The following is a 23,553-nucleotide window of genomic DNA, read 5'->3' on the forward strand; positions in this document are numbered from 1 at the left end:
TACCTTTACAATGTAACAAAGCCAACTGTGTGCTCTAATGAAATTGGATTGAAAGCAGTCCAAACACGGTTTATAATGCATATATTCACGCATAGAAATCCGATAGTAGTCGCTTTGTAAGATTTTCCTCTATACGTTTGCCTAACAGTGAGTTTGCGAACGGCGACCGGGTTGCTAGGTTTTGTGTGACTTCATGACGGCCATTACTCAAATACCGACCATTTACTTTCCGGTGATATGAAAGTCTGCCGGTCCTTAAGAAGGCAGTCGATACTCGGCCTGGTGTGAGAGATGAGAGAAAACCATGTGGGCAACATTGTGAAGAAAAGGTAATTGTTACAGTCATTTCTTAACAATTATCATCAAAATAAGAGTGATACAAGTCTCTTGGAATATAAAATCCACCATGCGTATTATTTCGCTGTCGGTGTAATCGTAGTGTTTTTTAAGGCACGTCAGGGTTTCCAAGGAGATTTGAATTAAGTGCAATGGGGTCAGACGAGAGGAATCTGAGCATAGTTGTACAGCACAATGTATGTAAGCGCTTTATCAACAAGACGTTAGAAAACATTAGATGGCAATATTAGGTAAGTCATATGTCCCCGTAGGCTTACGAGTTGTCTCCCTGACGATGCACCTAGTCGAGAACGTCCAAACAACGCTATCTCTATCTGTAAACCAAGTGAGCGTGATAAATAATAATCGATGGAAGTTTCTTAAGGTAAGGTTATGTTCTTGTGAGAGTTTCTAGCCCGTTCGAAATGTTGGATAAGTCAACAAAATCCGTGCATGACGGTATAGGATTTCAGAGAGACGATCCTTTGGGTTTTTGTGTTGATTGAACTACTGTATTATATTCTACGCTGTAAAAAGCATTCGCAAAGTATTCATAATTTTACGTTTCGGAGGCCTTGTTGACACGTTTCGGGGTAGGAAATATGGGCTTGAGAAAAAAATACTTGCTTTGATTTATGTAATGCATAACTGCCAATTTTTATTTATGACACAATATATTTTCCACATTTCAGGAAGCATGATGCCAAACGACCTACGCATGCAAAGAAAGAATTTCTAACGCCGCCTTTGCAAGGTGCACATACTACATTCCATCGTCGATGAACTCACGCAGTGTGGCTGGCATTATGACGGGGAGACACAGCGTGACAAGCGACAGCACTGCTCCAGAAAATGACAACTCTGACTCCGAACTCATCGGCATACCGGGCATGTTAGATGAACAGGAAAACCGGCAAATACGCAAAAAGCCCCACTCTAAAGAATTAGTGCGAGAAGGTGTTTGGTTGACAGATTATACCGTACCAAGGTTCAATACAAATTTACTCAGTAACAGTCTGAGTGCACGTCTGCGTCGGGCCGTGCCTGGGGAGCTTATCAACAATGCGGTGGTCATGCACAAGATAAAGCGGGAAAACATGCGCGACATGGTCAGATTATCTGCCCTGACGAAACAACTTGAGAGTGAAATGCACAGACAGAATTATATGCTACAAACCGAGGGACATGAAATTCTCAAAAGGCAGCAGAGACTTAGAAAAAATTCCGTAGACAGTCGACTGAAAAAGGAAAAATTGTCTTCTCAAGGTAGATCAAAATCTATAGACACCATTCGACTACCAAGTGTGTGTACTACTCCCGGAACGGCGTCAAAACCCCCAACGTCGGTGTCCCGAAATACACAAAGTGCTCCCTCAATAGATCCAGCGATAGAGCAAAATGAAATAACTAACGAACAACTGAAAGTTAGATTTCAAACCCCTGCCACGGATAGTGTTACCTCCACTGCCTCAAGTGACGAACTGGAGGAGATGAACGTTGAAAAGGCAATCGAAGCTATCAGAATTTCTCAAAAGGAAGCATACTTAGAAAGGATGAACAGCGAGTTTAATTTTGCAAAACCCGTCCAAAGAGACCCAAGGCAGTTTATTCACACCCCACAGTACGGCGTAAGATACAGAGGAGTGGATCAAATCCACGGTCAAAAGGGAATACTGAAGCGCCCCGTTTACGTGACAAAAAGCGCACCTGCAACAATGGAGTCTCAGTTTACGAGGACCTCGGTCAGTCAAAACACAAATCGCGGCGATGGGACTATCGGGGCATTTAAGATAGATGCCGGCAGATATCTTAAATTAGCCCGGCCTTCGTTTAAATTTAACTGGCTTCCAGGTAATCAACCCAAAAAAGTTCAGGGCGTGCACCTCGACTGGCAAGTCACCTCGACGCCTAATTTAAACAGAGAGAGTTCCTTTGATTTTGCTGACAGGAAGGCCAAGAAGTCTACCATACCAGGAGAACTCAGCAAAGAGCTTCGCCCAGTAACAGCAGGTTTGAATACGTTCGGGACATCTGAAAATAAAATAAAAGCGAAAATTCTAAAGCCTGGTGACATAACCGGGACCGTTTCTAAAGTCTTACCAAGAGAACTGGATAATAAGTTGCCGATTGTTATGGCAAACAAATTGAATAATATGATTGAACAGGAAAAGCAAGATGTGGCCGACGAGGCCAAACCGTCGAGTCGAGCCTTAGGTGCTATTTCGGAACTTTCCGTAATTTCAGAGGGCGCTGTCAGCTTTTGCGCCTCCGACGGTTCAACAACGTAATGAACTCCAAAACAAAATCAAAGAAAATATTGATGGGTCAAATAACCAGGGCAAAACATTTTCCGAATTATTTTTTAAAGAAAAACGTCCTGGGAAAAACACTTTTTCCAACGTATTGCACCTTTACAGATAGAGCCAACGAATCAAAACTGTCTAGTCGGGCCGCACTGCTGGACTTATGAAGCTACCCCGCTCAATTTTAAATTTGTTTGCACTTGTTATTGTCGAAAACTTAACTAAATATTAGCAAGTGTAACATATTTGTACGCATTTTTATATAAAGAACACTGTAACTCACGTTAGCCTATCTTGCCAAATTTTATTTACAAAACCTCTTTCACACATACGCAGAATACGCAAATCTGTTTTTAGTAATTTTGCCGCGTTTTAACCACTTTTTAGTATTGTTGTCTTGCAGTGTTAAGGAGATCAAAATACCTGTATTTGTATTTTATAATGTTTGTACTTTAGAGTTTAATACTTGATTTTTATTTAAATCTTCAGTTATGTAATGTTCTGGAAAAATGACTGCTTGATTAACCCTGACAAATATTGCTATTTGCCAGTGACGCTCATTATCGCTCAAAGGACAGTAACTAGTCAGAATGATGTAAGTGTAAAGATATTGATGCAAGGCGATACTTATGAATAAAACAAATCTTCACTGAATTTGATAGTTTTTGTAAATCATACCTGCCTTGTTGTTTCTTTAGTCTGTGTTCAGCACCGCACAAATCACGGTCCTGCCTGCGGTTCCAGGCCTACAACTACCAGACTCGGCACCGAATGATTCTGAATTCACCGGTAGATCGGACCACACCACCCGGTGTGCGTCAGTACGCATTTCACAGTATCATACCCCGGAACATATTTTGAGATGAGGTGCACTACTTTCCAACCCCGCTGAGAATCATCACTTTCACATCGCGTACTAGGCGCGACTGATACTCTGAAGCGCGTACTGACACACACCTTGAAAACGGGTAGTGTGGTCCGATATACCGGTGAATTCATTATCGTTCGGTGGTGAGTCTGGTAGTTGGGTAGGCCCGAGTTCAGGGACGACTGCTTTCCAAGATTGGTCAAGGAGGGTTTCACGAACGCCAACAGTTTCCCTATCTTTGGCCGCCACTTATCACTTGATAAAGTTATTCCATGAGTGTAGTGGAAATCAAAGTTATTACCTTATAATTATTAAAAGAAGTCCTATTTTGATGATTATCAATTTTATACACTTGCTGGTGTTGGAAGGTAGGCGGACTGTCCCCATGTCAGTCCACGCAAAATAAAATTGCACAAACTAAAGAATTGATCATTATCACTTTGACTGGCTTCTAATGTGTTAAAGGGCAGAGTTTAGTCTTCAAATATAGCAGTCATACTCATTTAAATGTTCGAAATTGGTCGCAAAAACGTTTCTGGAAGCCTTCGATAAGGTTCGTCGTAAAGTTGACAAATTATTCGCCCGTTTCTCGCAATATTTCACGTGAAAAGGGAAATATTGACAAGTAAACAAAAATATTTACTTTTTACTAGAAATGCACCTCAGAATGTACATAATACAAGAACAGACTCCGGACCTAAACTTATTACAGACCAATTGCCGAAAAGCGCGCGAAACGTTTATTATTATTATTATTTGTTTATAAAGAAATCACAGGCAGGAGAAATGGAAAACGAAAAGCAATTAAAAACATCACTACGAATAAACAATACAACAGTGCCGTAAACGGAAATCGTCTCCCCTTCCCACGATTTTTTAATGCATTTGAAGTAGTTGTATTACTGACAAGGCCCTACCACAAGAGCATTTCCCCTGGCACTTGAATAAATCATATATATTTCATTGCGCTTAAAATTGGTTTCTATGGATGAAAAACAAATCAAGAGTTGATATATTTGACGTCGAATAACAAGAGAAAATATTGACTTGCTTCTTTATTACACTGCAAAGATACTTTTCACTAGACAAGAAAAACAATGACTATGCAAACAAAACCTGGAGAATTATTATAACAGGCGAGTAATAACAAATGAATATAAAGCAATAACTGATCGACGAATGTTATGCTCAGCATGATTGTATAAAACAAAAGTTTATGGACATGTGCCAAACCAACACCACTGCTTGGCAATACAAATCAAAATGTGGCACTAGTTCTTGGAATAAATGTCAGTTGAGCGGCAGTAAAGCAGGTCGGCCATTGAAGTCTTTGCATTCAGGTGAAATTAATTTGAATGACAGAAACTGTAGCCTAATAATCCCACTTCAAATATGGAAATATTGTTCACAGGCCGTGGTCCTTGTATCAGAGGCTGCCGAAATTATCCATCCTTTTGTTATCTTGTATTTACCTGAAGTTAAAGAACATGTCAAAATTTAGAAATTGTGTAGGAAAATGGCATCAGAGTTACCCAGAGTATAAAATATGATATAACACAACACCATAATTTGATTTATTAGTATAAGTCAAACCAAGTCAAACAGTAAAGACTTGGGCCATGAAGAATGTGGTACTTCTGTATATTATAATTCTTACTACACAACTTGATATATTCATCCTGTTAGTACTGCTAATGCCTCTCTCATTCTGAAATATTTTCATAGTAATATACATCATTTTTGAGTTCTACTTACAATGTCATCAATCTTCATTATGCTCCTGACCGTCTCAGCAGCTAATGTCACTGCACTGGTGGACACCAGCAGAGGCTGAACTACATTCTCTTCAAGGATGTTAGTTATACAACCCTAAGAACAAAACCAATGAACTTAGTAATACAATCCAAGTAAAGAATTTGGATTTATTATCCTTTTCCCCAACAATTTTTGCAAAACTTGGAATCATATAATTCCAGCAAGTGGTACTGGGCATACTCAGATTACAGGGTATCTTATGGAAGAAAGGCTTTTTTACCAAAACTCCTGTCCACTGATCACTGTCAGTTACTGATGATGCATTTGTTACATCAAAAAACTACAATAACACCCTTATGTGAACATACCTTTCTGACATTTATCCCAGCTGTCTTCTCGCCCTGTGCATGCCTATTCCTGAGCTCTGTGACTGTGGCAATGGGATTGAGACCTGCATTTTCAGCAAGAGTGAAGGGAACAATCTCCAGGGCGTCAGCAAATGCTCTGAAGCAGTACTGTTCCATGCCAGTGAGGGTGTGGGAGTACTCTCTCAACCTCAGAGACAACTCAATCTCCGGGGCTCCACCACCAGCTATAAGGGCTCTGGAAGCAAATAGTAGAAAAAACATTGTATTACAAGGGCAACTACTACTTTCTACAATTCCCAGTACACACATTCCCAGTATACATCTTTTCAAATTTGCCATCTTCAGAGAGATTAAAAAGCACACAAGATGCTGCAGGATGGTAACCTTTGTTTTGAAGCATTTTTACTTAGCTTAAATTTTAACAAGGGTGTAGCAATTAACTTATTATTCAAATCGTTAACGATCAATTGAGAATTAAATTAAATTAATTAATTAACTGCTTCAATTAAACCCGACAATTGTTATGAACTGAGCAATTTACATACCTCTTCTTCACTAAACATCTTATGACACAGAGAGCATCATGAATTGATCGGTCAGCCTCCTCCAAGACCAATTTGTTGGACCCTCTGACCAGAATACTGACGGACCTGCCCCCACTTTGTATGCCAGTGACCTTGTTAAAATTGTTAAAAGTAATAAATTATTCATTCTTGACTACCTTTGACAAAACACACGTCTTCACATTTGACTTTCAATTGGGAAGAAAAAAGGTGAAACAGGTCCCACCGTTCTTTCAGAGCTCTTCATTTCTACTGAATTAGACTTTCATCCCCCCCCCCCCCCCAACAACACACACACACACACACACACACACACACACACACACACACACAATGCACTGTTGCACTTATAAGAAACAGTTGTAGTACCTTGACTATCTTGCTGCTTCCAGTTTGGACTTCTTCCACCAGATCTGCAGCAGCCAACATATCAGGTTGGAAATGATCGAGACTCGCAATTGGTTTGCAGCCCAAACTCTGAAAGTCAACTAGAGGATCAGAGAGGCGATACCGCCTCCGAATATTGTACCACCAGCTGGAGCAAGCGCATTCATATAGACCCCCACATATACAAAATAAGGAACACAGCCACCAGTCTTGTGCTTGACAAGCTATAAAAATGCAATCAACAAGAATTTTCAAAATATGCAAAAAATATATATATTACTAAAAATGGTACAATCAAAGTTAAGTTCATCGCAAGGTAGGTCAAAGGTCAATTCCAAGGTCACAGTAAATTGCCAGTATATGACTTCCTATTCAACTTCAATAGTAACTATGGGCCTATCTCTGCCAGGTTTGAAGTTAAAAGAGAAAGAAATTAGCAGAGTTCAGTTCATGATAATAAGTAGGTCAAAGGTCAATTTCAAGGTCACACTTAGATTGCCAGTATATGACTTCCTATTCAACTTCAATAGTAACTATGGACCTATCTCTGCCAGTTTTGGAGATAAAGGGGAAGCAAACTATGCAAAGTTCAGTTCATGGTGAAAAGTAGGTCAAAGGTCAATTTTAAGGTCACATTTAGATTGCCAGTATATGACTTCCTATTCAAGTTCAATAGAAACTATGGACCTATCTCTGCCAGTTTTAGAGATAAAAGGAAGCAAAATTTGCAAAGTTCAGTTCATGGGGAAAAGTAGGTCAAAGGTCAATTTTAAGGTCACATTTAGATTGCCAGTATATGACTTCCTATTCAAGTTCAATAGTAACTATGGACCTATCTCTGCCAGTTTTGGAGATAAAAGGGAAGCAAAATTTGCAAAGTTCAGTTCATGGTGAAAAGTAGGTCAAAGGTCAATTTTAAGGTCACCTTTAGATTGCCAGTATATGACTTCCTATTCAACTTCAATAGTAACTATGGACCTATCTCTGCCAGTTTTGGAGATAAAAGGGAAGCAAAATTTGCAAAGTTCAGTTCATGGTGAAAAGTAGGTCAAAGGTCAATTTTAAGGTCACATTTAGATTGCCAGTATATGACTTCCTATTCAAGTTCAATAGAAACTATGGACCTATCTCTGCCAGTTTTGGAGATAAAAAGGAAGCAAAATTTGCAAAGTTCAGTTCATGGTGAAAAGTAGGTCAAAGGTCAATTTTTAGGTCACATTTAGATTGCCAGTGTATGACTTCCTATTCAAGTTCAATAGTAACTATGGACCTATCTCTGCCAGTTTTGGAGATATAAGGGACTAAATGTTATAATTTTGGAGTTACCATAATGTGCCATAAATTTCCTACAAAAAAAATTAATTAAAATAAAGAAAAGGTCATTTTGGTCAAAATTCTTGAAATGGGAGGTGCTCTGAAGTTCCAGATGTTCAAATTTGATGAAATAATGTCATTTTTGACCACAAGTTGTCTGCTTTGCCAAGCCTTATGTTTTATTTTTCCGGAGTTCAAAATTTATTATCCATTACCGTACTGCACATTTTGCTTTCACCACCAATATGTACTTTTTGATACAGCGTAACTCGAAAACCGTATGGAATACAAAAAAACGGAGACCACTTCCAGTGTTGGGCTTTACATGCTCTACAAAATGCAAAAAAGAATGGGTGTCTAGCATTAACGGTTCCCGAATTAGAGACAGTTTTCAGTTTCGATATCTTATGGCCGCTACTCCCGTGAAAATGCACCGATTGACCCCAAATTCACGGAGATGAAAGATGACCTGAAGGGTAACACTTTCCATTAATATTATTAGTTAAGTCTGTGTGGTGTCTGAATAAGACCGCAAATAATTTTTTTTTCGGCAAAAATTTTGTTTTTTTGAAAATCATGGCCCGTTTGACCTTAAAATAAAGGTCAAAGGTCAAATCCAAGGGCATATTTGAAATCTACACATATGACTTTTGGAAAGCTGTCTGTAGAAATTTTTCCCATAATTCCTTCTGTAGGGGAGATAATTAGCATTTAATTTTGCCATTTTTGGACAAGGGTGCATTGCAATGAGTGCCACACCTAGACCCCAATACCGACAAAGCCCAAATTTTACGTGGAACGAGTTGAGATTATAGGTGACCTAAATCCAAGAGATGGGTATGGAGGCCCTTACCGTCTAGGAGGAGAAGCGGTAACGGTGACTTGGCGGCGGAGCCGCAGGAGCCGCAGGAGCCGCAGGAGCCGGCGGAACATACGGGTCGGGACTAAAACCATGTGTACCGCCAGCGCCTACGCTGGTGGTACAATAATCAAGCATAACAATATTGTCTCATTTATTATCATTGTTCTGATTCCCAAATTTTCAAAGTTCAATTTTCCTTTAATGATACAAAGTGTTACTTCCTACTAGATAAGATATAATTTTTCACATCCATGACTCACAAAACTTTTAACTGGTAAATTTTGTTAACACACTCACCTTGCAATAAAACTCTATGTCTTCCCTTTCTATATCTTTTATCACCAAGATTTTCATTTTGGCCAGAAAATGTAGAGCTAAATCACTTACAGCATCCCTGGAAATATAATACACATTGAAGATAACTAGTAAGAATAATGAAAAGACATATTTAAAGACTGAAATAATTTCCATCACATTTATTTTAAAACTTAACAAGTACACATTTCAAATATATTGCATTCCACAGCAAACCAATTACATAAGTTTTGAGTGACAGATAAATTATTTACCTCAAGATGGACTTTTGTATTAGGAGGACATTACAGCCAGCTTTCTTTATCTGTTTTACAATATTGAGGATATATGTTCTCTCTTCTTTCATTATTCTGTCCATTTGTGCATAGTCAGAAATAATCACATTGTTCTCCATCTGCAACAAATATTAGAAATTTGTTTATATAATTTGAAGCCCTTTTATAACTTTATTATCAAATCAATATTTCATATACTCTAACGAAAAGTGAATAGTTACACGTCTTATTTCTAAAACACTGATGTCATACATATGGACCCAATAATTCAAATAACAGGAATCAATACATTAATGACTTACATCAGTTTTTGGTGGTGAAATACAAAACTGTATTAAACCAATCTTTGCTTTTTCCACTTTATTTGGACCCCCACTGCCAGCAGTTCTCTGTGTAAAGACAACACCATCAATGAGCTCCGTGTCATCTACTGTGCCCCTGTAAAGTATATCAACAGATGAGATTTTATTAAATTCATATTTTATCTAACAGTAACAGCTAGGACATGAAAAGAAGACAATTTCATTATCAATTGGGATAGAATTTCAAAAATAAAACATTTACATACTACAAAAAATTAAATTTTCTTACTCTAGACCAATCAAGCTGGGGAAAAATATCTGGACTAAATAGAACATCCCTTACAAAAATATGTAAAACGCTCCAACTCACCCAAGCTTTTTGACAACCCTGATGTCCCTTAAGTCTACATTTGTATCTGATGCTGGGTCTACCACTTTTAAAACTGCATCCACAGCAATTGGTGAAAGGGAACTGGAGTATTGTGATACAACCTGAAATAAAAGAAATGGTTTGCACGTTTGTCATATAACTTGTAATAAAACATTCCCAACTTAAAGGATAATTTACACTAAAAAAGAAAAATTATGCAAAATGCATTATTCTATTTTCTTTCACAGAAAGGACCACAAGGACTAAAACTGATAATTGAAAATATCTTTTAGAGCACTTAGCAGTATAACAGTTTTTCTGGTTACTATAAAACCCGTAACACCACAAAACTACTGATAATATTTTATCTCAATCATCTAAAGATAAAGGGGTATTCTCACACATTTAGTTCATACTAAGCAAAACACCACTTCCATTTTTGCTCACCTTAGAATTGAGAGAAGTGGAGGCACTCTTAAGTAAAGAGGCACGATCACTTAGTTCTACTTTTGTTGCCATTGTGGACTCCAGAATTTCACAACATTTTACTGCTGCCGACTGAAACGCTTCAGATATAGTTGTTGGATGGATACCTGACAAAAATGATCAAACACTATAATCCTCTGTAAAAACAATTTCTGAAAAAAATAAATAACACTCAATAACTAAGCTCTTTTCTTCCAAATAAGACATTATCCAATTAGCCTTTTAATTAGCCTTAGCCTTAATTAGCCTTAATTTTAAACTGCTGCTCAGAACATTCTACATGGATTCCATTAAAAGTATTACTATCAGATATGGATGTAAAATTGCCATCATCTCACCTTTGGCTAATAGCTTGGCACTGGCATCTAGAAAACTTCCAGCAATGACAACAACAGATGTGGTGCCATCTCCAGCTTCAACATCTTGGGCTTTGGAAAGTTCCACCAGCTGCAAGGCAAACCCACACCATTCACAGTATTACACTTGAGCAAATAATACAGCTGGCAGTAATTAGATGTTACTTGCACACTGAGATTACATGTTATTGATGACTCAACAGATGACTCTTTCAGAGTAAATGGCATTTTTACGTGATCAAAACTCCATGAACCTTATTCATCAATTCAGGGCACAATATGAAGGTACTAATATAAAGAAAAGTCGGGTATTTGACTTTTATAAATTTCTTTCCAAACACCTTGATACATTCACAATATTTATTATAAATGATTCTGTATACTATATTTTGTTGGATAAAGATAGATTAAGTTATTATTTACATTACATACCATTTTAGCTGCTGGATGCAACACTTGCATTTGTTTCAGAATTGTGGCCCCATCATTTGTAATGGTCACATCTCCATTGGCAGACTGGATCTAAAGTAACATTTGCAAATATAACTGCCTTTCGTTTTCAAATATATGGTTTTAACTGCTTTTGTGCATTTTTATATCTGCAATCCCACAAATAATTCTTTTGCAAACAAGTTATAAAATACTTTCAATCAGTTTAAATAATTACTTAAATAAACTGACTGATCTAAACCATATATGTTTGCCCTGCCCTGGTAACATAACAGTTTCTGGGCTCAATCTGGAATAAATTTTCTCTCCAACAAACAAATAGATAAATTTAGCACAAATCAAAATGTTTCACAAATTGCTTTATGATAAATACTGTTACTAAGATTTGGTACTTCTGATTTGGTAAAAATTTTCAATAATGCAAGCTTGAACTTAGATATAAGTACGTTTCTGTCTAGACACCAAGTAAAATGTGCAAGAGTAACTTACCATTTTGTCCATGCCCCTTGGGCCTAGACTTGTTCGGATGGCATCAGCAACCGCTGCAAACAAATGTTCAATAATGTCATTATATCATGTTTGACAGCAGATTCATTTCTTGCAATAAATTAAAGCCCTTTTGAAGATATTAACAGTTATCTAATTATATCGTATCAGATAAACAATCAAAATCAACCTCAAAAAGGAAAATTGTGGAGCTGCCGAAATTGGAATGCTCGCATTACAAAAAATAATTTTATTACATTTATAGAGCAATAGGAAAAAGCGATCAGGGACTGAAAATCTTAGATCCCAGTACAGACAACGAATCAACGTTAGGCTTTTACAAAACTCTGTGATAACTGACATCAAACTGAGATGGTCGACGAGTGAGAACAAGACTCGGCAAACTACCATTTACTTCAGTACAGTATCAGAGCTTTGCTTCGAATGTGATGTCCAAGTCTTTGGTACTTTCACACACAATAGCAAAAAAAAAAACCTTCATATTAAAATATGCAATATAGAGAAACGCATCAAAATGTTGAACTTAACTAAATTTTTATGTTACAATTTATTTTTCGTATGCCATACCTTTCGCTGCAGTAATATTACTGTCCCTCACTGCAGTTGGCTTCTCTCTGTCCCTGTATTCTGACCGACTACTAGGTTGTTGCGTTTTCCCTTTCGACATGGTGAAAGATCAAAGCTTTTAATGTGTAACTGAAATAAATAAAGGGTACGATGCTCTTAAAAATCTAATGATTTTACTGGATTTTGGGACTGAACCTTCTAGTAAATCTGTGCTTCCAATATGGCTTCCACTTAACGCGAGATCTCCTCAATTGAATTAGGTCAAATATGACGTACATGGCGGGAAGTTGTTAAAATTCACACCAGCTTATTTTCCAGTATTTTCCATCAAAGAAGTTATATTCATGGCTTTATTGTCTCGATTATTTGCAAGGGAGGCAACAGCATCGTTTGGTAAAGAAGGTATGTTCATAAATGCATTTGAAACATTAGAGATTGCTCATTGTGGTCAGTGCTTCGCTCCTTGTCTACAGGACTAAGACAGACTTATCGCAGTGCTGATTTAGTTACCGAGTGTTTATAATTAGATGAAAATCTTTTGCCCTGGACTTCAATTCCAGGTACCTTAACGTCCTGCTTAGACCGGATCACAGAGGATTTCAGGTGCTACAGCTTTGACCAGCACCTGATTGAAGGACAAGAATATGAGGTAAATTCTGTACTCATTGGTATTAGTCACTATCACTGAATATGCATTTAAATTGTAGGCAGCAACTTGAGCAAGGCTTTGGGTGTCTAGAATTACTGCACAGCGTAATAGTTCTTGGTGAATAGATAATGATATACTGATAAAGAACACCTTTGAAAACACCAGAAAATAGTTGTGTGTGTATTTATCCTTTCATTAGTTACCAGCAATTTATAGGAGTAGATGATGCATGGCAACATACTTTTTTTTGTACTCAACACTTCCATTGATACAACACATGCAATAAAGCTTGTATTTTTAGTGCATTGTTGCAATTTTCATACAGTTAAAATAAAAAAAATGTTTTTCATTACAGATTATCCCCCCTTTTGCATGCAGTTTCTGCAAAGGTAAGCAGTGATATATATTTTTCACTTATTGAGATATTTTGATTGTTGTTTTGTGAAAAACTTAAGCAATTTATGTGTAAATTTAAAAGGTTTTTATAGATCCTTTAGATTGATTTTCATTTAACATTTTCATAACTTTTATTCACATTTGACAGTATACTTGCCTCACTTACTTAAAACTTTAAAAAATGCTATATTTGCTCAAAAGCCATGAAAGTATTAAGTTTATGATATTTGATTGCATACATATTGATGTATAATGATTTTGTGTTAAGTCCCAGGGAGTTTGCATTTTCTGGCTGTGGCAGATGAAGATGGAACAGTGGTGCTTTACAACCTGAATAAAACAGGAACTGAAGCTGTTGTTAAAGGTAATGCCTTCATGTTTTATTTCTCCTCCTGACAAACTTTTTCTTTTTCTTATGAAAGAAATTGTGTAAGCTTGAAGGAATACTTCAGGGGCGGATCCAGAGCTATTTTCTAACAGTCTTCCAAATTATATTTATTGATCTATCCTCCAATTTTGACCGTCTTCCAACAGAAAAAATAAGATACCTTTTAATGTAAACTTGAAAATCTGACCGTCTTCTGGAAGACCCAGAAGACGGCCTAAATCCGCCCCTGTACTTAAAGGTTACTAAACAACTACATCACAATGTGGTTTAGTTATGAATTTTCATGCAATTTTGTGAGTAAGTAGATTTTTTGATAGGGTATAAGTATCTATGCACTGTCATGAAAATTTATACATGTAAGTAATTAGCATGTTCATATCCAGATATATTATAATAGTTAAACTTAAGTCAGGAATAACCTGTGCACTTTATTTCAGATTGGTCAGCCCATTCCAATGCCATCTTTGATGTCAGTTGGGTCATTGGTGAAAACAAGATACTTACAGCATCTGGAGACCAAACAATAGCTTTGTGGGATGTGGAAACTTCACAAAAACTGGCTGTATTTCGTGGTCACACTAGTAGTGTCAAATCAATCAGCTCACGTTGGAATGATCCATGTAAGTAAATCTAGTAAGATTTATGTTAGAAAGTCCCACTAACCAGGGATACCATGAAATAAGTAATTTAAATTAATTTTCAATTTTCAATTCATTTCAGTTCAGTTTATACATATATAAGCATTTACACAAGTTAAAATTAAGCTTGTAAAATATAGCTGTTTAGCAGGCTGCAGGGTTTTATGTTCCCGTTGATTGTCATGCTCTTTATAGAGTGATGTATTTACTCATGTTTAAAGGGATATCCTCTACTTTTGAATTTTTCAGACATATTCAGCTCAGGTTCCAGAGATGGGCATATCATGCTCTGGGATACTAGGTGCAGTAAAAAAGGTCAGTGATAAACAGTGGTTCTTTGCAATGAATTCCATGAGAATTTCCTCTGTAGCTGAAATTGATTAACTGGGATAAAAATATGTAGCTATTTGCTTAATTTTGAATCTTTGGGAAGAAAAGTGTTGCCAGGGAGCCTTGTAATTAAATGGATCAGAAATTATAAGTTTACAAATTTGGGTAATGTGCATACAGTATTCTGTTCCATTTGGGTTTAAAAGAACACTTTTCCAAGCTCTTTTGGCTGTAACAAACTGTAACTTAGTTCTAATTCTTGGTTTAAGATTTAAGGAAACTCATGGATTATTGCTGTTTTTGTTTTTAGATGGTTCCATCCCATCTGTTAACATTGTAAGGAATGCTCACCTCACCACAAGTACAGGCTCCACACCCAAACCAAAGAAAAGAACAAAACTTGGCACAGCTCAGGTATACATAACATTTATTTAAAAAAAAGTTAAATTTTTTCACAGTGTTTTGCCAGTTTCTCAATGATTTAGCAAAAACAAAAATGTCCTATTTGACCTAAACAAAAAATTAACTCCAGTAAACCTAGTATGTATAGCAATATAATTATTTGCTTCTACTTAATATATATTTGATTTTGTTGTCACAATCCCGATGTGATTTTATGACAAATGAGGGATGTTTTAACCTATGTTCTTTGTACTGCAACTTGAAAGTGTTGTTTTGAGAACATTTTTGAAACTTAAGTCCTAACTAAGATGAAGATTATCTTGAAGGTATGTGAGAAAAATATCGTAATTATTTTATGAATATTATTTCAGGATTCTCAGCAAAGTGTGACATCTGTTTTATTCCAAGATGAGAATCATTTGGTTTCAGCAGGCGCTGTGGATGGGTAAGTTACTGCACTTTTTTTGGGTTTGGGTTCTGCAAAAAAAGAATTATGTAGTTGTCTGTTTTGTTCATTAAATTGATATGGGCATTTTTACAATCCTGGGCTCCTTTTTTTCCCACCAAGGGTCAAAAATAGAAATCATTATTGTGTTGAAATTTGTACCTTTCTTGAAAGTATAGACCTGAAGGGTATAAGAAATGACAATCCTGAGATAAAACCTTGTGTATGTATAAAGATATAATTATTTGAATTTTGAAAATCATTTTTTTAATTTTCATAAGCTAAACCTTAAAGTGTGTGACTTTTATAATTATTTAAGGTATTGATCTCCAAAAAACCACTTAGATTTACTCAGAGAGTATTGCTCTTTTATGATGTATTTGCAAAAAAAATGGATGAAAATATCCAAAATTTGACGAATCAATGATATTTTGTAATTTTCCTGTTTCAGTATTAAATGTGACTCCATGAAGTTTTTGATTCTGAGATATTCTGAGGACTTCTGTACTTCACTTTACCTTGCATTAGTTCTTTATGTTATGCTTCATGATTGTGTAAAATATTATTTTGCACAGACATGTGTGCTAATTGCAGTGTCATGTTAAAATAAATTTCCTTTCCGAAACATCCTTGTTTCGGAAAGGACATTTTTTTAACATTCATGATATTGTTGTAATATATTGTAGTATTTGAGTTTATAAGTTTTAGGTAAAGTCTATGAATAACTGGGCAAAATAGGTGGAAGCTGAACTAAAATTGAAGTCTTTTTATTACATTTTGTGCTTGTTTTGTCTATTCTGTACTAGTAATTCATTACTGGAATTTTATTTTACAAAATATTGATTCTGAGATATATTCCAGGTATTCTTTATGCCATTATACCTTATTCCAGTTTCTTTTGTTACAGTTCATAGCTGTATAAAATCTTATTTGACAATGTCAGATTTACCAACAGTAAAGACATGTTTAAAGATATGTCCTTTTAGACATGTACTTGTTTCGGAATGGACATTTATTTAACATTTATGAAATTTCCTTAAGATCTCATAGTACGTTGGTTTACAAGGTAGAGGTGAAGCAATCATTGGACAATATGAGTTAACTAGATTAAAACTGAGCTGTTTTTATTACATTAATTGGTCATTTTGGAAAGTTTTTGATTCTTTTTTGAAATGTTACTCCATTAGTATTTGATCATGACATAAAATAGAGTCTTCTACACTCCATTATACCCTATTCTACTTCCTTTTGTTACAGCTCATAGCTGTATAAAATATTATTTGACAAGTCCATGTTTAAAGGGATAATAACTCTTCGTTTTGGCCAAAAAATGAATTTTCCTGGAATAAACAACAATTTTCCCATACTTACCAATGGTTAATGAATCCATTTTTACATTCAAAGTTAGTCTCTGGTTTTTTTCTAAAAAGTTTGGTTATTTGTTAAAATCTCTTAAGAGATTATAACAGAGCATAGCCATCAATGGAGGTCACATGGTCTGAAGACAAACTTAGATATCAGAATAATAGCTATAACTGCCATTTTTGTGGTAAAACAGAATATATTATATTTCTATGAGTTATTCACAATGTTTTTATTGTGAAATATAGATCTCATACGAAGAGTTATTATCCCTTTAAATTAAGAAATTACATTTTTAAATATGTCCTTTTAGGCATGTCCTGTGTTTCGGAATGGACATTTATTTAACATTTACGAAATTGCTTAAATGGTATATATGTATGCATCATGATGTATGTATATGTTATAAATAATCACAGGAAGTTAATTATAACCTGTGTCTGCCTGCAAGCGCCTCTGTTAACCATGCCAGTGAACTGACTCTCGCAACTTTAACATGTGTAGCCTCATAACTATTTTTGAATACTTTTATGTACATCATAAGTAAGAAATATTTAAAGTAAGGTAAGCCATATTATTCAAAATTATATTCTACATAAATTTGATGTGCTTCCCATCATCCTCTTCCTCATGAATAATAAATAAATGAGCAGACCAAAGAGTAAACAAGTGTTTTAGACAATCTGTTAAAAAATGTCCTTTCCGATACAAAGCATCCAAATTGCCTTTATTTCTATTTAAACTGATATAATCTCTTCAATTAATTGTTAATTTAACTTTGAAATACATGAACTTTGGGAAGTTCTAGTAGATCCAAAGAAAATATGCTGACTTGCAAAAATGATTTTTTTTTGTTGAGGATATATATAGAAATTTAAAAAGATGCCATTGAAGAAATATTTTTGTATTATTTTTTATGTCATATGCATGATGCTCCAACAGTAATTTGCTTATGTCAAGTGAAACATACAGCATTAAAGACAGAATTCTCTCTGTTTATAACATTGGCAATGTAAAGGTACTTTGTTTCGGAATGGACAATTTTTAACAAGCATCTCAAAAAAGGCCACAATTAAATGTGTTTCTGTGCACTGGGGTTTTCTTATATAAAAATAAATATCACATGTCCTAGGCTTTAGAGAAATATATATTGTTACAGGCTAGGTGTCAACATGTTCTTTTTATGTAAGAGAAACCCAATGTTTCGGAATGGACAAATTTAACGGAAAAGCACAGTAGGGTTATTTTGCACTCCATGTCAAGCTCCAGGATCATCGCACAGATTTCATTATTTGATACAAACAATACCAATACATTCAAATAATGATTAGTATGGTTAATTATACTGTATGTTTTATGATATATTTTCTGAAAGTAATTTATTTTTGTTTCGGAATGGACATTTCGTTTAACGGAAATACCAGCATGCTATTAAAAGACTTTTTTTTCTAGGATACACCTCTCTCTTGTTAATATTTAAACTTTTTTGCTTCCACCATACTACTGAGTGTTTTATAATCCCAAAAAATGCAATGTCAAACACTGTTTTAATTTGTTTCAGATTGCTTTTTATTTCATATCACTAAAACGGGAAAAATTTTTGGTCATTTTTCGGACTTTGCTTTAGCATAACTTCGGACTCGGTGGTGATATTTGGTTTCTATTTTCAGTTTTTATCTTCACTTACACCATTCTCTAACATAGTGATAAAAGAATTCTTTGATCATATGTATGTAATTTGTTAATTAGCAATATGTGGGAATATCTGAAAAGTGCCAGGGATTGTAAAAATGCCCATATATAGATTATCAAGCGCTTACTTTGTTGTATAATTTTGAAATAACACAAAATAGAAAAGTTACTCATTGATTTTCATCAGTAGGTTAGTTTTCTACTTTGCTTGTGGATTATATATCCCCCGTGTTCTGCAATATCTGTTTAAAAGTTTTTCTTACAGATTTTGTAAAATATCATTCTGTTATATTTAAGTATTGATTGTATTTTATATCTTGGCAATTTATTGGTATATTTTGTTTGTATGTTTCCAGGACAGTGAAAGTGTGGGACATGAGAAAGAACTACTCAGTTTTGAAGATGGGGGCACAACCCATGCACAACTTTCCATACAATGGTTCAAGCATCAGAAAACATGGTAAATGTTAATTTGAACTTTTTGGACCAATATTAGACTTGTTTTGATATTCATGTTTTGCATCTTATAACATTTTGCTCAACTCTTCGCATTTATGTGAAGGAATTTGTGTGTACAGATTTTTTTGTATACAATAAGAGTATATCATTTCCATTTAATGTTTTTAGGCTTCTCTAATCTTGCATTTGACTCTAGCCGCACAAAGTTGTTTGCAAGTTGTACAGATGATCATATTTACCAGTATAACTGTGCCAGTTACACTTCTAAGTCAGGTAAGTATCTATGTGTTTTACATTATCTGAATCTGAATAATAAGTAGAAGAAATGAATGTCTGTATTTTCAACCAATGAATCAGCTGGAATAAACAAAAGAAAACTAAAGATTGATAATCAGCAGGGATTGAATATAACCATGTGTTTATCCCTCCACCAAGCAATTTTGAAGCTGAAAATATTGTCTTTTTTTTTCTAAAAGAAAAAAATGTTTAAATTGTGTTAAGTTTATGATTGAAAAGAATTGTATGCATTATATGACCATCATAATAGTAATGAAGCATGTAAGTGTAGGTATTTCAAAAGTTGTGATTTGTATTGTTTCAGAGGGTGTGTATAAAGGGCATAGGAACTCCACATTCTATGTGAAGGCCTGTGTCAGCCCAGATGACAGGTTTCTCCTCAGTGGATCCAGTGATAACAATGCTTACATGTGGAAGGTTGGTTTCAGATTTTTAAATTAACACTGGAATAACTTACTAGTCACATGTAAAACTGTTTATTATATAAAGGTATGTCAAGCTCATTTTTAAGAAAATAAATAAATTTTGAGGTTCTTGATCAAAAGTTTTTTCCCTTTGGCAGTTTGAATTTGTACTTTTCTGCTGACAGAAATTTGTATTTTTGATTTTTATGTAGCAGATATGGTGTTAGGAAATAACTCAAAATATTTTGATCTTAAGTTTAAGGTACCAATTAAGTTGGATTTTAGCTTTAAAAATTCAGTAATTTGTACATTGTGATTTTATCAGATTGATGATCCATTGTCCAGTCCAGTTTTATTGAAGGGTCACTTGGGAGAGGTGACCAGTGTGGCATGGAATCCTTCTGACTTCACACAGGTATTTTGAAAATATTTTTGGGATAAAATAATTTAAATTTATTTTGATAAAATTATATATGCCATGGCAAGTGTGCATTTTGTTTTTTACTTCATAGAGACTTTAATAATTGGATGTTGTTTAATTATTGGGAGCTAAGAGGATTATTTTATTAAGTTATGCTGTCAACTAAGTAGCAGCCATACCACAAAATTCACTTTTCTTTCAAATGACCCCTCTCTTCTCTCAGGCTGTGACCCTAAGTGATGATAGCACCATGCGTGTGTGGCGGTTGTACAGGCACAGTACCGCTGACTCAGAAAGGGTGACCATTGGACATGCTGAGAGGGCACCCCAAACCAGGGGTCAGTACATTGGTTATGTGGAAAAATGTAGCTTGCTATTTCTGTATACATTGCCTTAGTTCACCATAGCGTGTAACATTTTATGATAAGTTTTTGCAAGAGATTAACCATTTGATTAAAATTTGATATTGTGAACCTAGGGGACATTTGGATAGCTCTTTATTTATAAAATATATCAGAAGCTTAGCTGTTATTGTGATGTAAAATGAAAATAGTGTCTCATGAAGAAAGAATTTTAAAATGTGAATGTCTTGAAAAGTTTTAAAGTTTTGTTTGGTATGAATTATTTAAAAAAGTCCCTTTGTTTGCGCAAAATTGTACACGTAAAAATATTGAATTGTTACATTTCTTCCTAATGTTAACAAAAATTGATGTTTGTCTGATTTTATGTTAAATGGTATATTGGAATAATTTTGCTACTTCCTGTGTATATTGAAAAGTTATTTAGTATTATAGTACTTTGTTTGTAAATGACAGCTAATATCTTTCATTTCATTTTAGTTTCACCTTCTAAAAATCTGAAGCCTCCATCCTCATCAGGACAAAAAGTGTCACCTTACAGAGACTCCAGAGTTGTCAGAAATGTTAATGTCAATCCGACCACTTTATCAGTCACAGCAAACCTGAGTAACATTAGGAATATGACAGCTAAATTGGTACCAGTAACCCTAACAAAGTGGCTGAATAGGACTGGAAAAGTTGACAGTGCACTTATGACTTCCCCACGGAAACCACCTCCACCATCCCCAAGAAAATTAATTATTAGTCCCATGAAAAGGCCATCTGTTCCAACACCTGTCAGAAGTGTGGGGATAAAGAGGCAACACAGCAGTGGAGAATTAATGCAAAGAAATAAGGTGGCAAAAACTGTGACAAATGGCCAAGTAGAGTATGGGAATGCTTTAGATGAAGTGAACTATAATAGTCCAGAAAAAGTGAATCAAGACAGTAGTGGTGATTTATGTTTTAGTGAGACTGTAAAGACACCTCAAGGGGCAAAAAAACAGCTTTTCTCTTCAGACTTTAAAGAAGGAGAAACTGTTCACAAACTGAAAACAATTGAAAGTTCTCTGACCCGCTCCCCAACAAGCAATCTCCCAAACTGGGTTCTCAATCCAGAACCAAGGGTGCCACAAGCCCCTCAAAATAAAGAAAACTCTCCCAAATCTATAGACTGGCTAACAAAAATAAGTCTACAGCGAAGAGGTTCAGTAACCTTAGAGAGTGGAGAAATTGGAAAAAAGACAGCTGTGGATAATGCATGTGGAAAATTAAAACTCAAAGTGAGGAAGGAGAGAATTCTCTCTAAAGAGGAGACAGTGGACCAAGTCAAAGGAAGTCCAAAATCTGTAAGCCGCTCAGCCTCTCCAACTTCACCACTGGTAAGTAAACTATTGTTTCTCAGTCATTTTTACCCATAAAATACTTCTTTCTGGTTCTGGATCTGTTCTGCTAGTAGCCCACTTTTAATATAGAGTAATTTTTGAACAGTTGAATAAAATGTGATTAATCACTGGTTAATCACTGAGAGACAAGCCATAAGTATAAAAACAGTTATATAAAGTAAAATGGTGCATCAATCAATAACCTTTATTCAATGTTTTGCTTCTTTCTTTCAGGTTGCATCACCAAGAAATCGGTCAATCTTATCCTTCTTTAAGCAGAAACCAAAGTAGTAACAAACTGCAGACAAGTTTCAGTAACAATCAAATAAAATGGACATTTGGTATTTTCGGACATCATCTTTAGGCGGCAGAAATCAGACATTCATTTGATGTTCTTGAAATATCCAGTTTTTAGAGAAAAGAATTTGCATCAGGGATTAAAAATTGTGGAACTGATTTACTCCTGATAAAAATTTGAAAAAAAAATCCAAAAAATATTTGCAAGTTTTTTTGACCTGCGGCTGTTGTAAACCTGGAGAGAAGATTCTAATTATATGATGAATGGAGATTGGAATTGGTGTCTTACTGGTTGGATGATATACATGCATGTATAGGAATTGGAACAGAGTTGATCATAAATTTATGTTGTTATCAAATTAGAATCTTTCATTGGTGCCATGGTTTGGTGGGATTTATGAACAACTGTTAGTGAATTTGCAATGCTAAGATATTTGAATTTTTTTTGTGTGTGTAAATGCATGCAAAGGTACACTTTTTGTAGCTATCTATGATATACTTATTAGGTGCTTAGCTGAAATTGATAACTTTGCTGAATGAGTCAATTTAAGAATAATGTGATTTAATTAGTTCTTAATTTAAATACATGATTCTTTCTACCCCTTTATAAATTGTTTTGAATGATAAAAAAAGCAACTGTTGTTTATCATTCAAAATTTATTTATTTTATTTACTTAATGGTAGTATTTCTAACCATTTTTTTAAATTAAAAACTGCAGGAAAAAAAGACAAATAATGTGAATGTTTTTTGAGAGAAACATTAATTTGGTCATAGAAAATTATTATCTCACTAGTTTGTATGGACAGACACTACATCTGGACTAAACAGCCAACACCTCCATCTATCTCTGTACACTCCTGGAATTTTTACTTAGGAATAAAAGTAAAAAATGTTATATGTATTATTCTCAAACTTACATGACTTATTCACAGACCTAAAATACAGTTCAAATTATAATGTCAGCCTGATTTTCTTTTTTACTTGAGATTGATTTTTTTCCTTTTTGTGAATTTCTTATTTTTAACACTTTTCTATGTGTAAGTTGAAATTCCCACATTGGTTTAAATACTACATGTAAGTATAGTGGTAATTACATTATTTGAGTTTTTACAGTAACTGATTTTTATGAATCGTTTTAACGTTACAACAAATTGACAAAAAGAATTTTGTGCATTTTGAAAGCTGAATTGATTTTTCAACATTTTAGACTGCGTCTGTGTGATTACTGCTTCCGTCAGTTGTGATTTATATCGTGTACCCGGTAT

General features: G+C 35.0%; 3 protein-coding genes across 6 annotated transcripts; 2 read left to right on the forward strand and 1 right to left on the reverse strand.

Annotated features, from left to right (window-relative positions):
- Positions 1-69: 69 nt before the first annotated feature.
- Positions 70-3,314, forward strand: LOC106172339 (uncharacterized). Of its 4 annotated transcripts, none has more exons than XM_013552989.2 (2): positions 70-329; positions 1,029-3,314. In XM_013552989.2, the coding sequence occupies exon 2, from the start codon at positions 1,116-1,118 to the stop codon at positions 2,622-2,624; it is 1,509 nt and encodes a 502-aa protein (XP_013408443.1). In that variant the 5' UTR covers positions 70-329; positions 1,029-1,115; the 3' UTR covers positions 2,625-3,314. The 4 variants fall into 4 exon arrangements, with proteins under 4 accessions (XP_013408443.1, XP_013408444.1, XP_013408445.1 ...); XM_013552990.2 differs by lacking the exon at positions 70-329 and adding an exon at positions 439-587; XM_013552991.2 differs by lacking the exon at positions 70-329 and adding an exon at positions 603-721.
- A 1,235-nt stretch (positions 3,315-4,549) lies between these two features.
- Positions 4,550-12,558, reverse strand: LOC106172403 (T-complex protein 1 subunit delta). Its single transcript, XM_013553089.2, has 14 exons — positions 12,385-12,558; positions 11,800-11,852; positions 11,293-11,382; positions 10,843-10,951; positions 10,466-10,611; positions 10,019-10,140; positions 9,649-9,784; positions 9,326-9,465; positions 9,054-9,150; positions 6,563-6,670; positions 6,176-6,306; positions 5,631-5,865; positions 5,263-5,376; positions 4,550-4,979 (listed from the first exon to the last, which is right to left on the reverse strand). The coding sequence occupies exons 1-14, from the start codon at positions 12,482-12,484 to the stop codon at positions 4,965-4,967; spliced, it is 1,596 nt and encodes a 531-aa protein (XP_013408543.1). The 5' UTR covers positions 12,485-12,558; the 3' UTR covers positions 4,550-4,964.
- A 96-nt stretch (positions 12,559-12,654) lies between these two features.
- On the forward strand, positions 12,655-23,183 carry LOC106172402 (denticleless protein homolog). Its single transcript, XM_013553088.2, has 15 exons — positions 12,655-12,786; positions 12,945-13,033; positions 13,389-13,422; positions 13,698-13,793; positions 14,255-14,437; positions 14,705-14,770; positions 15,096-15,199; positions 15,559-15,632; positions 19,043-19,146; positions 19,314-19,418; positions 19,747-19,859; positions 20,172-20,261; positions 20,491-20,605; positions 21,107-21,987; positions 22,225-23,183. The coding sequence occupies exons 1-15, from the start codon at positions 12,729-12,731 to the stop codon at positions 22,279-22,281; spliced, it is 2,169 nt and encodes a 722-aa protein (XP_013408542.2). The 5' UTR covers positions 12,655-12,728; the 3' UTR covers positions 22,282-23,183.
- Positions 23,184-23,553: the final 370 nt, after the last annotated feature.

This window comes from Lingula anatina, chromosome 2 (genome assembly GCF_051362555.1).
Source record: "Lingula anatina isolate TDL-2025a chromosome 2, LinAna3.0, whole genome shotgun sequence".
Lineage (NCBI taxonomy): Eukaryota > Metazoa > Brachiopoda > Lingulata > Lingulida > Lingulidae > Lingula > Lingula anatina.